Genomic DNA, 16,387 nt, shown 5'->3' on the forward strand with positions numbered 1-16,387 from the left:
TGCAGAGATGGCTGAGTGGAATATATGATACTTTAAGGCCATGGAGGCCGAGAGCCTGCAATACTTGTCGGAGGAGTTAAAAGGAATGATGTGAGGGGTTAAATGGCAAACTGGTCCCGATAGACTCTATGTGGCCCAGTCCGTCTACATGTCCTCGACACAGGCGGAAGCCGACCTTGGTTGTTTCGACGCCCTGTTCAGACGCACAGCCACCTCGTGTCCATCCTTTCCATTCAATGTTAAGTTTGGAAATCCCCTAGCGTACGTCCCATCAGTCTTTTTAACACACACAACAAAGGAAGTACAACCAAAATAAGAGCACTAGACAGTAGCGGCGCAACAATTTGTCGCGATAACATTTGTCAACATAGTCGTGACGTCATCACTCATGTTTTTCCAAAGGGACACGAGTCGGCACCACTATTCGCTGGTGAAAACATGTAAAGGTTGGGAATATTTCCTCATATTCTTGTTAAAAATATGAAGACCCTGTTTATTTTGCAAAACAGATCATGTTTTTATGACGCCATATCTGTGATATGGGAATGTTGGATATCTAGAAGATGCGTTCCCAACTCGATAAGATTGTTAGCTTGTACTCTGCTAGCTATCTTACAGTAAGACAAAGTTGTGTAAAAAGAAAAATGTATTCGACTATCACTTTAGCCAAAGTCCGCCAGCTAAACTTTGTCTAAATAAATTCAAGTACTTTTTAAAGCAGCGTCAATTTGCAATGCAATTAAGAGAGGCCCAATAATAATTGCACACGCAACATTAGGCACCAATGCGCCGGTATTATATGATTAATCATACAATTTATTAGTTAGCTAAAGTGTTAAGAATTAATTAATGATTTATTATACACATTGAGTCTATTAGAGTGCTAAAAATGCCAGGAGTTAATCAATAATCAATGATATATCAGTGTGCAGTTTTTTAAACACATCATCACAAAATGCCTGTTTCTTTTTGAGTTTGAGTTAGGTTACTTTTGTTTTTATATCTTTTGTTGTTATTGCTGCTGCATTAACTGTCCTTTTTTAACATAGGTACATAAAGTTGTTTATTTTGCACTTTTCCTGTCCTTACTTTTAAATGGACAAAAGTTTAATAGTTTGTTTTTACATTTTGTAACAGCCTAATGAGCAGCCTAGTCACAGAATAGATACATATTTTTGAATGAATTAGTCATCTTTGTGGTTGGTAAAAACATGCCTAAAAAAATCTCTAGCTGAATTCAAAAGTTGATGAATAAATTAGAACCACTGACTATGTGTACGGTTTACAATCCGACAAGTTGACGAATCGTTAAGATAATCGATAATGAGTCGACTATCAAAATAGTCGTTAGTTGCAGCCCTACTAGTAGAGAAGAACTAAAACACCAAACATAGGAAAACACCAAAAAACTCAAAGCATGATATGACGACACTAAGCCCATTACAGGGATTCAACAAAAATATTTATTAAAAAAATTAACAAATATCGTCATTAAAGTAATTTAGGTAATTTAGGTGCTGACCTTTAATGCACCTCCCCAATCATAGTTGAAATATGAACGAATATACAGACAAATCAATAAGTGAACCTACTTTTGGCAGACGATCTGAATGATGCAACTTCCTGTGGAATGTTCCAATTCTTTCAGGGGGGGAATCTGTTAGAGTAACAGGACTGATTGATTTTGTTTTGAGGATTCAAATAAGAAAATAAAGTTGAATACAATATAGTTATGATAAATAGGACACAAATATGTAAAAATATAACATGTTTGAAGGATTTAAATGATTGTATTTCATGGTGAAGTCTTTTTTTTTTTTTTCCACATTCACCCATTCACACACACATTCACACACTGATGGCGGGAGCTGCCATGCAAGGCGCTAACCAGCAGCCATCCGGGGCAAGGGTGAAGTGTCTTGCCCAAGGACACAACGGACGTGACTAGGATGGTAGAAGGTGGTTTCATGGTGAAGTCTAATTTTGGAAAGCGGGCACAGGCCACAACGTTTCTAAGGTAGCATATTTTTTGGACTATAAGGTGCACTTAAAATCCTTTCATTTTCTCAAAACTCGACAATGCGCCTTATAACCCGGTGCGCATAATGTAGGAAATAATTTTGGTTGTGCTTACAGACCTCGAAGCTATTTTATTTGGTACATGGTGAAATGATAAGCGTGACCAGTAGATGGCAGTCACACATAAGAGATACGTGTAGATTGCAATATGACTCAAGTAAACAACACCAAAATGTTATATGTTCCATTTAAAATATATGTTTTCAATTTAGAAAAAAATTATAAAAATAATAAACCTGACGAGACCCGCTCTTCGGCAGTACGCCTTATAATCCGGTGCGCCCTATGGTCCGGAAAATTTGGTATTTAAATTAATCTTTTGAATTTTTTCATTGAATACGCAATCAGATCAACATGTACTGTAGGATACATTGCTTAAAAATATTTATTTTACAATTAATTTAATCCTGCATTTATACATTTCATTTCCTGGGGAGGCAAAACTGTGCCACAAAATACACAAAAATACAAAGTTCTGAGCACATGAGTTTAGCGGTTGTTGTTTTTTGCATCATCCCGCCCCCTCATGTTTGTCTCCATGCCGCTCCAGCCTGAGCCTGGCATCACCGCGGCCATGATTAAATATCAAGGAGCGCCGCTTGACGTTTTATTAGTCCAACAAGATGGATGAAATGGCCACAGTAAAGTAGGCCGCTCACTTCCCAGCCAGCCTTCCTTCTTGTCCGGCTTCTCCATCCGTCCCTCCTCTAACACGGGAAGTGTGTATTAGGAGAAAGTGATGGATGTCATCGCGGGAAAGGAAACATATTATTCCGTCTTGTACCTGATGCTTCCCTGTTTTTCCTCCTCCCGTTGCGCCTCAGATCAATCTGAAGGATTAAGCGTCTCCAGCGGCGCGCCTGCGCCGCGTATTGTTTGTGATCAACTCAGGCCCAGACTGTGCGGCTTCTCATTTCACCCACACCGTGTGATTTGCCGGATGGAGAAGGGGGGCGGGGGGTGGCGTTTCGTGCAGAGTCGAGTCATGGATCCGCACTTCTCACCTGACACACATGTACTTCTTTCTGGATAAAGCAGGGAAGGGTAAGGGTCAGGGTTGGGATGGTAAGGGGGGTGGGTCAGATGCACTTTAGCTGCAGGCGCCAGGCGAGCCCTTGTGTGGAAGCATCAGGGCCACAGAGTGGAAAAGGAAAGATAGATGCGCTTCCTTCCTGTTTTCCTCTGAAGTTGAACACCGCATCACCCGGGAGTGGCCTCCTCGCCCCTCGCTAGCCCGGGGCGAGCCGCAGGAAGTCAAAACACTGACGTGGATCGCGGCTAATTCCACTGCCTCTCTCGCCTGTGAGCACAACTCGACTTGCAATAAAGTAATCCTACTTTGGATCAGCACCAAGTTCTACACCTCCATTTAAAAAAACAAAAAAAAGTCAGTCTTATTTTGTGTAATTTTACTTCCATGTTCTCTCAGTTGATTTGCTTTGCTTTTTAATCGCGGGGGCTGAAAATACGTTTGATTGTGACTTGCAGCGGATGAAAACCCCCCCCAAAAAACCTAACGACGTAATCCTGCGACTTCCTGCAGAGTGAGTCTCATTTTTCACCTGCGTCTCACCATTGTGCGGGTTCATGACTCCCCCAGAGTTCATTCAGGCGGTTAGAACACCTGGACCCGTTTGTTTTGACGTGACGGTGTCACGCCGGCCCGTTGATGAATGTCACTCAGCTAGCTTGGACGTGAAGCATGCCCGCAGGGATGCACTCTATCTTTTTTGTTAGCATGGAAGGCCATGTGGGATGGGGGCGGGGTTGTTCCAGTCAACAGCCAGTTCGTGAACTGACTGTGCAGTTTACGGGAATGTCTGGCACGCCTCCAGAGGTATCCCGCTGATAGGGAATACCGCTTGATGGGTCCGTGAATAGAGAACCTGGCCCACCCCTCCTCCCTGAACCCACCCAGGCCTTTGATGTTAGGGGTCGTGCCTCACCACTCTCATGGGGTGCTAGGGGCACATATTTACCCTGGCTGCCTGGCAACCCCCTCCTTCGGCCCCTTGTAAGAATACTTAAGGAGCTGGGAATTCAAAATACCAGAAATGCTCCAATTAAAGCCTCTGTTCAAGTAACCGCTGAGTGTCCTATAGCAGCGCTATCACCACCGCATGCGCTTTTAACACGAGCATGTTACACTTGCTACTGTTGTTTACAACAAACTCCTCAGGACTATTAATGCTTACTCAGCAGTTTGCTCTTTCGCTATTATAACATTGGTTTTGTTGCTGCTGTGTTGTAACCTGACTCTCGCCAGATCCTTGTAGTTCGCTGAGCTCCACACAAGGATCTGGGCTCGAGGGCATTGCAAACTCCTTCAAGATAGCAAAAAATAACGAACCAATCAGGATCGCCGGGCGGGATTTCATAGATGTGACGTAGCGCCGAAGCGACTATTTGATTCAAACAACAATGGCAGCATGCAGCGAGGAGTCGTGTGCTGACATTGATTCTACTATTGCAACTGTTTTGCGACATCGATCGTCTACTGACAGTGCTGCTTTGTTTCAGTAAAAGGTCTCTAACTTTTCGCTGTGTCGTAATCCAATATGTCGGCTGTTCTGTTTTGGATTTCCCAGCGTCGCTCTCCTCAGCATCACGGGTTGATTTCGATGTGAGTGGTTAAAGTAGCACGTCATTCAAGATAACGGACAAGTGGTTTACCCAATCACATACAATGATTTTTTTACAAGGCCACGCCATCTGAAATACATCTCCTATTGAGAAGTCCCAGATCCTTGTGTGGAGCTCAGCGAACTACAAGGATCTGGCGAGAGTCAGGTTAGCTGCGTTGTGCAATTTACTTGTAACCACATGGTCAAAAAGACATATTTTCCTTTCTATTTTCACATGTACTCCAAACCATTATTTAAGTAAAAAAAGGTTGTTATTATATATAATCAGTGTAGAATTTTGAGAAATAACTAGCGTTCTTCAATTATCACCTCGTCCTCGACATAAACGGTCTGGCTATGATTAGAGCATTGACAGTACAGTCATAGAACATTGGTTTTCTTACGCACCACTTTTCATATAATTTGGTTTCTAATGTCATTTTTTGTTTACGGTCTTGGTTATCGTATACATAACAGTTGTCAAACTTTTGCCCGCCACATCATTAAATGTGGCCCGAAAGCCAGAAAGTGCTTTATTATTTCCAGCCTTTTGCAGGCCACAAAAATGTTGTGGCAAACCTGATTAAATTATGTGGCCTTCCACATCATTAACGTGGCTTGTTACAACATACAGTATATCTGGCAATCCACATCAATTAATGGCAGCACAGTGGGACAGGGGTTAGTGCATGTGCCTCACAATACGAAGGTCCTGGGTTAGATCCCCGGGCTCAAGGTCTTTATGTGTGGAGTATGCATGTTCTCCCCGAGACTGCGTGGGTTCCCTCCGGGTACTCCGGCTTCCTCCCACCTCCAAAGACATGCACCCGGGGATAAGTTGATTGGTAACACTAAATTGGCCCTAGTGTGTGAATGTGAGTGTGAATGTTGTCTGTCTATCTGTGTTGGACCTGCAATGAGGTGGCGACTTGTCCAGGGTGTACCCCGCCTTCCGCCCGAATGCAGCTGAGATAGGCTCCAGCACCCCCCCAACCCCAAAAGGGACAAGCAGTAGAAAATGGGTGGATGTGATGGGCCACATCAATTAAATGTGGCAATTTCTGGCTAAACATATTTGTTCTTTTGACAGACAGCAAATGTTCTACACTTTGATATTATCTGATCATGCAATAAGTGGGGGGGGGGTTATTGAAAATGAATACTTTAATATCTGCTTGTCACTTATGATTTCAAAGAAAGTTATCCATCAATCAATTAGTAAAACATGTAATAATCTAAATTTGTTGCCTATGCAAGTTGTGCAACGAGCCTATTATACATTTATATTCATTCACTGTTACAAGCGCCACTCTGAGGGCAGCCATACTTGCGATGCGGCCCTCAATAAAAACAAGTTGGACAACCCTGGTATACGGCCAAACAGTGCACATAACAAACTATTGATAAAGAAGGTGAGAAAAACTATTGAATCCAAGAAAGATCCTTTAGTAAAGTTTAAAGGTGGTGTCTGTCATTGTTTCACCAACAAAGTCTTGACTTAAATAAAGGTAAAGGTAATGTTAAATGTTTATTTATGTATATGTTTTACATTGTTTTCTGAATATAAGACCAGTTTTTCTCTATAGAATTTGTTTTGTGTTAATATTTTAGGTGTCTGGAAAATTGACATGAATTCTTATGGGAATAATTGTGTTGTTTTTTTTCGTACACTTCTTTTTTTTATGGACCTTTTGGAAGGAAATAAAGAAAACCGAGGCACCTCTGTATACAGTCGTCCCTAGCCACGTCCCACTTCAAATATTGCGCTTCACCACATCAAGGATTTAAACATTGTTATTACATTTTGTAAGCATATTCTACAGTTATTTGATTATAAATTAAGCATTTACAAGCATAGAAATAGCAACAGTGGAATTGGACACTTGAGGAAACCAAACCAATTCAGTATTGTGGCCACTGATTGGCTCAATCTCAGGCAACATTACTACAGTATATTAGGTTAAAGGATGGTGTTATTTCATGTCTAAGGGGCTCTCATGATGTTTCCTACTTTGCAGAAATGTATTTATCACAGTCATATCTGGAACCAATTAGGGTTGGGTATCGTTTGAATTTGAACAATTCCGATTCCGATTCTTTGTTTCGATTCCGTTTCCTGACGATTCTCGATCCCGATTCTTTTAAGAGGCAGGGTCAAAAAAAAGTTTAGGATATTTTAAATGAGCTAGCTAACCTACAGTCTTTCTGAATGAAATAGTCTGACATTCTCCATCAATTTTAATTCTATTAACTTTTTATGAACTTTACTATAAATTCCTCACAGGGCTGTTTTCAACTACAATATAAATATCAAATCTATGAACTTGAATATAAATATTATAAATTATGAATACATTTTCCCAGGGGTACACTTTCCTCAAGAGAGCTTTATTTTTGAAAACCTCATGAAAACACATTTACACATAAGTGTATGATGCTGCAGGAAACCTCATGAAAACACATTTACACACACAAGTGTATGATGCTGCAGGTACTTAAAAAGGTTACCGTGCTCCCACTGATGGGCTAACCTGGTGCAGAAAAGCAAATAAACAATAAGAAACAACTTGCAAAACCCAGTCCAGATTAGCAGCAGGTACAGTATAAAATCAGAGACAGTTCTTGTTTAGGAAAATGACCATATCCGCCTTCTCAGGCAGGATGCGTGAGCGTTCTGGACAGATAGTGTCTCCTGCTGTGGAAAATACACGTTCGCTGGGTGTGGAAGAAGCTTGAACGCATAAATATGAGAAAGCGAGATCTGACAGCAAAGGATAAGTCTTTTGTTGGTTCCACCGGACCACCACCATGCAGCAGGGTCGTCAGACATAAGTATCGGTGGAACGTCCTGGTACATCTGCAGCTCTCTCTCCACTCGTTTCTTGATGGACATGGAGCTCTGTTATTTCGCGGTTATTTCATTTTTTTTTTATAAAGTAAAGCCACACTTTCGACCGCCGACGCCCGCTATCCATGCTTGAGCTTGACTGACTCGCTCGGCTATGCTAACACTTCCGGCGGTGGGCGCTTCTTCGTTGGTGTTCAGCGGCTTCTTCTTCCGGTTCGGCGGACATATTTTTTTCCGGTCGGCTGACTGGTATCGAAAATAGGAATCGAAATTTAAACTTTTGAACGATTCCGGGAGAATCGGAAAGTTAGTCCCGGTTCCAATCGATACTCGATACTCGATACCCAACCCTAGAACCAATTAACCGTAATAAACGAGGGACGACTGTTATGGATTTGATGATGGTCAACGTTTATGACTTTTTCTTGCCATTTGTTTTAATGCAATAATACAAATGGTGCAACTGAGTGCTCATAACAAACAATGTCATCCTCAGTACTGCTCACATCTGCTGCATGGTATCTAGGGATTGCTATGATATGTTATGATGTATTCGTTATCGTCCACAGCCAAGTGTGTCCTGCTGCTTTCACTCTATTTCTTTACGTCCACGTGTAGCTGCTCCAAACGCAACCCACAACTATTCGGCAAGGCACACTTCCTGTTGTTGCAGACCGCTGTGTCAACACCGGCCGGGTCCAGCCGCCTCGGCCACAATGATACCTTCAGTGCCTAAATGAAGCCGTCAAAATTAGGCCGCGGCTGCCCAACCAAAACCATCACATGTTGACGTAACCCTCACGCGCAAACAAGGACTGGCTGGTCAAAAAAAAACCCTTCAACATCTCCTGGTGGCATATTTATACTCTGGCGCATGTACAGTCGTGCAGGGAAATAAAACAACATCCTGTGGCCGCCCCGTGTGTTAACATGCGATGTCGTAAAAGACGCCGCTTTGAGCCACGGGGAAGGAAATGGTTTCCATATGTCCGTTACTAACTCTTTCCTTGCACGCTGTCGGCTAAACGTCGTCTGGGGGATTGGGGGAAGCGTAAATCTTTGGATAGGTGTGGGAAAACTGACACTTCCTGCACGGTGACAGGATTCTACACATTGCTTTGTCTTAAGTTAATCGGGTACATCATATGTTTGTTATCGTGGTTGCACTCCATCAAGCCCCTTTCACAGAGAGAAGCTGGCAAATGTGCAAAACCGTAGATTTAGTTTCGTGAGTAACAGGTGATGCTAAGATGCTAAGGGTCATGCTTGGTTTGTGTGCCCCTTGCTCTGCAGACTTGCCACTACTCAACATGCGCTTTGCTCTTTTTCTAACCACCTCACTGTCCCAGTTAATTGGACAAACAAGACGAGCAGACAGGGTTAATCAATGTCATAGCAGCCAAAACCTTTTTTCTCTGGCTTCTCCTTTAAAACATCCTCAAGCGTCGCACGCAAGCATTGCAGCAACACACACACACACACACACACACACACACACACACACACACACACACACACACACACACACACACACACACACACACACACACACACACACACACACACACACACACACACACACACACACATAAGTATCATGTACATGCTGTGTGATGCAATGGAATGCAGTCTAAATGAGGTAAAAAATGTCCCGAGCCGGATACGTTTCAGCTGCGTGTGCTCCTGTTGGGGAGTTTTTTTGTGACATGTCTGGCGTTAAAGTGCAGCTGTGTCATTCCACTGCTGGTGTTGTGTCTCACTTATCTTGAATATACCCAATATTAATCAAAGGTTATTGGTCGCTTGTCTAATTTAAAGCGATGCTTCTCATACTTTTTTCCACCAAGTACCACCATAATGACCAACGTTAAAATACTGTAGCGTAGTAGTTCTAAGTAGTCACTAAAAACAGGGCAGAGAATGATATTGAATGTTGTTGGCCACTGTAGCATCACAAACAGTTTGAACAGTAACACTTTGAATAAAATAAAACACTGTACTTTAATCAAGTGATTCTTCGGCGTATCACAAGATGGAGCCCGCGTCCACTCGTGGTACACCACAGTTTAAGAATAAATGATTCAAAAGGAACTTAAATAAAAGAGCGCAATATTTGGACACAGACGCAATTTTATTTTTAGAATGTCATACAAGAAAATGTTTTAACTGTGTTACCTGAATACACTTATTTGCTCAAAACTTGGGAACAGTTTTATCTAAAGTCTATTTTATTTTGGACAACAATCGGAGTCTCCTCACTCATCTTTGCATTGACCTGATCACTAACCGCATAACAACCTGCTCCACCTATCAGGTAAACGTGCACGGTTACGGTAAAGGAGCATGTACGCTCAAAATTAATTGTCTGATTAAAGGCCTACTGAAATGAATTTTTTTTATTTAAACGGGGATAGCAGATCTATTCTATGTGTCATACTTGATCATTTCGCGATATTGCCATATTTTTGCTGAAAGGATTTAGTATAGAACAACGACGATAAAGATTGCAACTTTTGGTATCTGATTAAAAAAAGGCTTGCCCCTACCGGAAGTAGCGTGACGTAGTCAGTTGAACATATACGCAAAGTTCCCTATTGTTTACAATGATGGCCGCATGAAGTGAGAGAGATTCGGACCGAGAAAGCGACAATTTCCCCATTAATTTGAGCGAGGATGAAAGATTTGTGGATGAGTAAAGTGCAAGTGAAGGACTAGTGGGGAGTTGAAGCTATTCAGATAGGGAAGATGCTGTGAGAGCCGGGGGTGACCTGATATTCAGCTGGGAATGACTACAACAGTAAATAAACACAAGACATATATATACTCTATTAGCCACAACACAACCAGGCTTATATTTAATATGCCACAAATTAATCCTGCATAAAAACACCTGCGTGTTTGTTATGCTAGCTCCTAGCTCCTCTGCTAGCTCCTAGCTCCATAGAACACGCCAATACAATTCAAACACCTGATCAACACACACAATCACTCAGCCCAAAAGACCGTTTACCTAACCCAAGGTTCATAAAGCTTATATATTTTTAAAAAGTTACGTACGTGACGCGCACATACGGTCAAGTTATCGAATGTTTAGCAGCCAAGGCTGCATACTCACGGTACCTGATATTCAGCTGGGAATGACTACAACAGTAAATAAACACAAGACATATATATACTCTATTAGCCACAACACAACCAGGCTTATATTTAATATGCCACAAATTAACTGCATAATAACACCTGCGTGTTTGTTATGCTAGCTCCTAGCTCCTCTGCTAGCTCCTAGCTCCATAGAACACGCCAATACAATTCAAACACCCGATCAACACACACAATCACTCAGCCCAAAAGACCGTTCACCTAACCCAAGGTTCATAAAGCTTATATATTTTTAAAAAGTTATGTACGTGACGCGCACGTACGGTACGGTACGTGTTATGCTAGCTCCTAGCTCCTCTGCTAGCTCCTAGCTCCATAGAACACGCCAATACAATTCAAACACATGATCAACACACACAATCACTCAGCCCAAAAGACCGTTCACCTAACCCAAGGTTCATAAAGCTTATATATTTTAAAAAAGTTACGTACATACGCAAAAAAAAGCCAAAGCTGCATACTCACAGTAGCACGTCTGCGTCTTTGTCATCCAAATCAAAGTAATCCTGGTAAGAGTCTGTGTTGTCCCAGTTCTCTACAGGCGTCTGTGTATCCAAATCAAAAGTCCTCCTGGTTAGAGTCTCTGTTATCCGAGTTCTTCCATCTTGACTGCATCTTTCGGGAATGTAAACAAAGAAGCGCCGGCTGTGTACTGTTGTGGCTGACTACGTTCGAAAAATACGTCCATTTCGCACCGACAACTTTCTTCTTTGCTTGCTCGGCTTCCTTCTCCATAATGCAATGAACATGATTGAAACAGATTCACGAACACAGATGTCCAGAATACTGTGGAATTATGAAATGAAAACAGAGCTTTTTCGTATCGGCTTCAATGTGGAAGGCATACCCGTGTTCGCCGGGCTACGTCACACGCATACGTCACACGCAGAGGCGTTTCGAACCGGAAGTTTAGCGGCAAATTTAAAATGTCACTTTATAAGTTAACCCGGCCGTATTGGCATGTGTTATAATGTTAAGATTTCATCATTGATATATAAACTATCAGACTGCGTGGTCGGTAGTAGTGGGTTTCAGTAGGCCTTTAACCTGCATATATACCTGATTAATGCAATAATTTTTTGTGAATAATAGCATCTCCTAAAGGGGACCTATTATGCAGAACCAACTTTTCTTACCTGTTTTTGTGTATTTGGGTTCTGCATAGGTCCCTAAAGTTTAAAATAAAACAAAAAAACAACACAATCTTGCCTTCCTTCATATTTCCTCCAAACAAGCTGTTTGGAATTTGCCAAATTTGTGACATTTTTCCCAGTTGTGATGTCAGCGGACATGGTAGAAATGTACCCAAACTGCTTTGTCCGCGCTGTTGTCAATAAGCTCTTTTTTGTTTGTTTTGCTATCCTCTTGTTGTGGGGAAGACTGGCTTGTACACGTTTGTACATGCACATGCATCATCCGCTGTTGCCATTTCTAATAAAAAGTAGCGTATAGTTCAAAATTATATCTGTCTGTAAATTCGCTATGGAAGCACTAAAAACTACAACATGGATGACAGAGGGAAGACGCTGTTGAAGAGGATGCACTGCGCATCCTGAAGAGACGGTCAGAAAGCGGCTTGTAAACTAAATCTATGCACAATTTTGACCAAAGAACCATCATTACATGTTATGTAGACCACAAGGAAGTGTTTTAAAATCCTAATATGACCCCTTTAAGGTCGTTATTTTTGAAAGCCCTAATCAAAACATTTTGACAGTACTTAGAAACATAACATAACCAATGCAAAAGAAAGGAGAGAAGCTATTTCGAAAATAAGTATTGAAATAAGAAATTGAACGACATTTCTGCGTAATCTTGTTGAGAAAAATTCTGCAATCAAAACAGCATCTTGCCTCAAATAATTTGCATACACCAAATTTAAAGTGAAGTATTAGTTTGTTTTTTGTTTGTAATCCGTTCCAAAAAATCAGATGAAAACGGAATACAATTTTTCCATACAAAATAATGTTAATGTTCCTGACACCCAAAAATATTAACACAAAACATGTTTTATTCAGACTAATTATATTTTACATGCAGAGAACAATGCAAAATACACTTAAAATGTATTAGTACAGTTACTAAAGACTATTATTGGTGAATATATCGATGGGCATAGAAGGAGGAAGTGATGGGAAAGGTACCTCTGTGCTTTGCTAAGTGACCTTTCTTGAATTCAGCAGTGTTTCTCACCTTCTTTGTTAAAGTAATGGCACTCGCAACTTTCTTTGGCCCCATGTCGGCTTATATTGCAATTATTATCAATTAAAAAAATAAAGAGACTGAGTCAGCAACGCATGGAATTCTTTGCATGGACACTCAGACACACTGACTAATTTGTCCAGCCCAGTGGTTTATGAAAACCACTGCAAATTTTAGCAAACATTTTCGCTAAAAAACCAACTCATTTGAAAAGTGGGGGGTCCCAAAAACGAGGTACCACTGTGTAGCTCGTTTGACGTGTGTGTCAGCATCACTGAGACGTGTCGTCACACACTTAAATACAGTGAAAGCCTTGAACACACCCTAACAGACCCTCTGGGCTAGTTAAAGAAAGGCGTCCTTAGCAGTGTGTGTGTGTGTGTGTGTGTGTCTCTGTGTGTGCGTGTGTGTGTGTGTGTGTGAGTGTGTGTGTGTGTGTTTGTTTCTATGTCCGACCTTTAATAATGTGTGCAGGGCTCATTATTGGCCCCCGGCCTGAGCTCTTTCATTAGTTGTAGCTGCTGCGGATTGAAGGGGGCCGGTGGTCGGTGGGGATCAGGGGACGGGGCGGAGGTTGTAATTGGGCTGTTCCGCTCCCCTCCCCTGGCCTCGCTCAAGGTCACCATGAGACAAACTCTCTGGCCAGGTCTCGCAGAAAACTCTTCACGCCCAGCTCTACACTTTCCCTCCTCATCCTCGCATCCTCCTGGGGTCCTTTGTCGCCGCACACTGGTCCTCTGGGGGCGGTGGAGATGGAGTGGAAGGGGGCGGGGGGGCTAATTCGGTCTAATCTCTCAGCCTGTTAATGTCTGCCTGATATAAGGACTTCTCCTCATCCTCAGGGGAAGGCCTTTGTGATGAGGACCATCATTATGAAGTTTCCTACCCCTCCTAGCCAATTAAAATGAACACAGAGACAAATCACTTCAAACTTTTGTCAACTTTTTATTTCCGTATATAAAAAGGGCTTTTGATAAGGGAAATAAGTTCACATTGTTTTTGAAGACTTCCCTTCTGTGAGACTGTGTGATGAAGGCGCTTTGTGGCGCTACAGTAATTCAGTTCTGGTCAGCGGCGAGTGGGTCGATGCTCTCCCTGTGATGACGGTGCCGCGGTTAAAGCCTGCTTTGATCCGAGGAAATGTCTGCGTAGAAAGACGGCGGAATGTCGCTCGCTCGCTCGCTTTCTCTTTTGTCTCCGCCCTGGAGGAGAGACTTCTCAAGTCCAGTACTCAGGCTGGGCCTTAAAGCTGGGAAGTAGAAACTGCATGTGTGGCTACTGTATATGAGATGTATTGTAGCATTTAGGGATGGGCGATAGGGCCTACTGTAAAATGTATATTGCAATATGTATTGCAGGCGTAGCCTCCTGCGACAATATGCAGTATATTACAATATATTATTTGGTATGTAAATGATAGTAGAATCATTTCACAACAGGTTACAAAGGCTTCTTATTAGCTGCTGACGTATACAGTAACATATTGCGTAAGTTGATTAAATGTCGTCAAAAAGCATGTTGTTTCAACGTTGTATTTGAGTTGTAAAATAATGGTTGGAAAATGACCAAAATTCAAAGGTCAAATCAACGTCAGAACCCAACATTGATTAAATGTTGTCAAAAAGCATGTTGTTCCATCCAACATTAGGCTTGAGTTGCTCAACGTCAGGACCTAATTCATCAAGTTCTTGATGTTGTTTTAATGTCTTGTGCCTGCTGGGTGCAAACAATGTATGCACCCATAAAAATGCTTAATTTTGAACCCATAAGACCTATGATACGCATCACACACTTATTAAACATGTTTACATTTGCAAAATCGAAACTAATTTCTAATGAATGACAATGAAAAATGATGGCTATTAGGACTTTTGTTCTATGTTAAGGCAAGAACCCAATTGATTTTTAGGCCGAAATGTCATTATTACTTTCTATTCAGCTGCCCTTCATCACTTTTTAAATTGATCTCTCCCCTCAGGCCTCCTGTGCTGGCGGGCAGTCCGGCCTTCTCGGACATCTCCCTCATCCGGATCTCGCCCCAGCGGAACCCCTCCGTGGGGGCGGAGTCGCCCTTTCACCCCTCGCACCCGTACATCAACCCCTACATGGACTACATCCGCTCCCTGCAGCCCCTCGGCAGCCCCTCTATCTCCGTGCTGTCGGCCACCAGAGGCCTCAGCCCTGCCGACGGTGAGTGGAGACGCGCATCACCACAAACTGGCGAGGAAGACCCTTATAAGGACGTATAATTGCTCCAATTGATGAGTGCAGCTTCGATCGCAGGGCTCTTGATTGTCGGGATCAGGCTAATTCCTGCGCTGGGGCCGGGGCGGGGGGGATCAGGTAAGATCCGTCTCTATTAGGACTCGGGGGCTCGCTCAGATGCTATCTGGGCCGAGGGAGAGCGAGCTCACAGGAGTGTTATGAGGGTGATGTGATCCGTGTGGGCGGGGGGAGGTTGGCGGGAGGCTAATCCCTTTGATCTGTGAGTCGTGTCGGAGACCGCCAGGGTCAGTTACTGTTACACCATGTGGTGGCGTGAGGGGGTGTGGGGGTGGCTACCTTCAAGTTCATGTTGAAGTCCATAATAGGATTTTGATTAAGAGATGATTAGATTTTATAGACATCATGTTTTCATTCGTCAGTTTCGGAAAGAAAATATTTGAGACTTGAGTCACACGGGATTTTTCTAATGTAATTTATTTTCAATAAGTTTGATATCTTAAAATCTGAAATTACACATTTTTGAAATAAATATGAGTATTATGGGTGTGAATCTTTGGGCACCTAACGATTCGATCCAATTCCGATTCCTGGGGTGACGATTCAATTCAGAATCGATTCTCGATTCAACACGATTCTCAATATAAATCGATTCTCGCAATGCATTATTTGGTGTATAATGATTGTAATGAAAGTTTTTCAAAGCAGGTTACAGGTTAGAATAGCTCCTTCTGGTTGCATGGATGTGGCCTAAAAACTTATTTTTAAAAACTGATTGTCAAAAAAAAACTAACAACAACAAAAAAATATATATATACCGTATTTTTCGGATTATAAATCGCTCTGGAGTATACGTCGCACCGCCGAAAATGCATAATAAAGGAGGAAAAAAACATATATACGTCGCACTGGAGTATAAGTCGCATTTTTGAGGGAAATTTATTTGATAAAATCCAACACCAAGAATAGACATTTGAAAGGCAATTTAAAATAAATAAAAATAGTGAACAACAGGCTGAATAAGTGTACATATTATGGTAAGAGTCATTCAAATAACTATAACATATAGACATGCTATACGTTTACCAAACAATCTGTCACTCCTGATCGCTAAATCCGATGAAATCTTCTTCCTCGTTGTTGCTCCTGGTATGCGCCGCTTTCTTTCTTTCTGCTGCTCGATCGCCGTTTTCTGCTGCATATTTCACTACGTCCAGCTTGTAATCTGCAGTATATGATTTCCTTTTCGGTG

The 16,387-nt window shown here is 42.0% G+C and overlaps 1 protein-coding gene across 2 annotated transcripts in view; it reads left to right on the top strand.

Moving 5' to 3' along the window:
* The window catches only part of gli3 (GLI family zinc finger 3), a 164,502-nt gene that overhangs the window by 108,532 nt on the left and 39,583 nt on the right, over window positions 1-16,387 (top strand). For both annotated transcript variants that reach the window (XM_062021461.1, XM_062021462.1), the window contains exon 5: window positions 14,891-15,102. In XM_062021461.1, the coding sequence (XP_061877445.1) occupies window positions 14,891-15,102 (212 nt within the window). The remainder of the gene's footprint in view (window positions 1-14,890; window positions 15,103-16,387) is intronic.

Source organism: Entelurus aequoreus, linkage group LG15 (genome assembly GCF_033978785.1).
Source record: "Entelurus aequoreus isolate RoL-2023_Sb linkage group LG15, RoL_Eaeq_v1.1, whole genome shotgun sequence".
Taxonomy (NCBI): Eukaryota; Metazoa; Chordata; class Actinopteri; order Syngnathiformes; family Syngnathidae; genus Entelurus; species Entelurus aequoreus.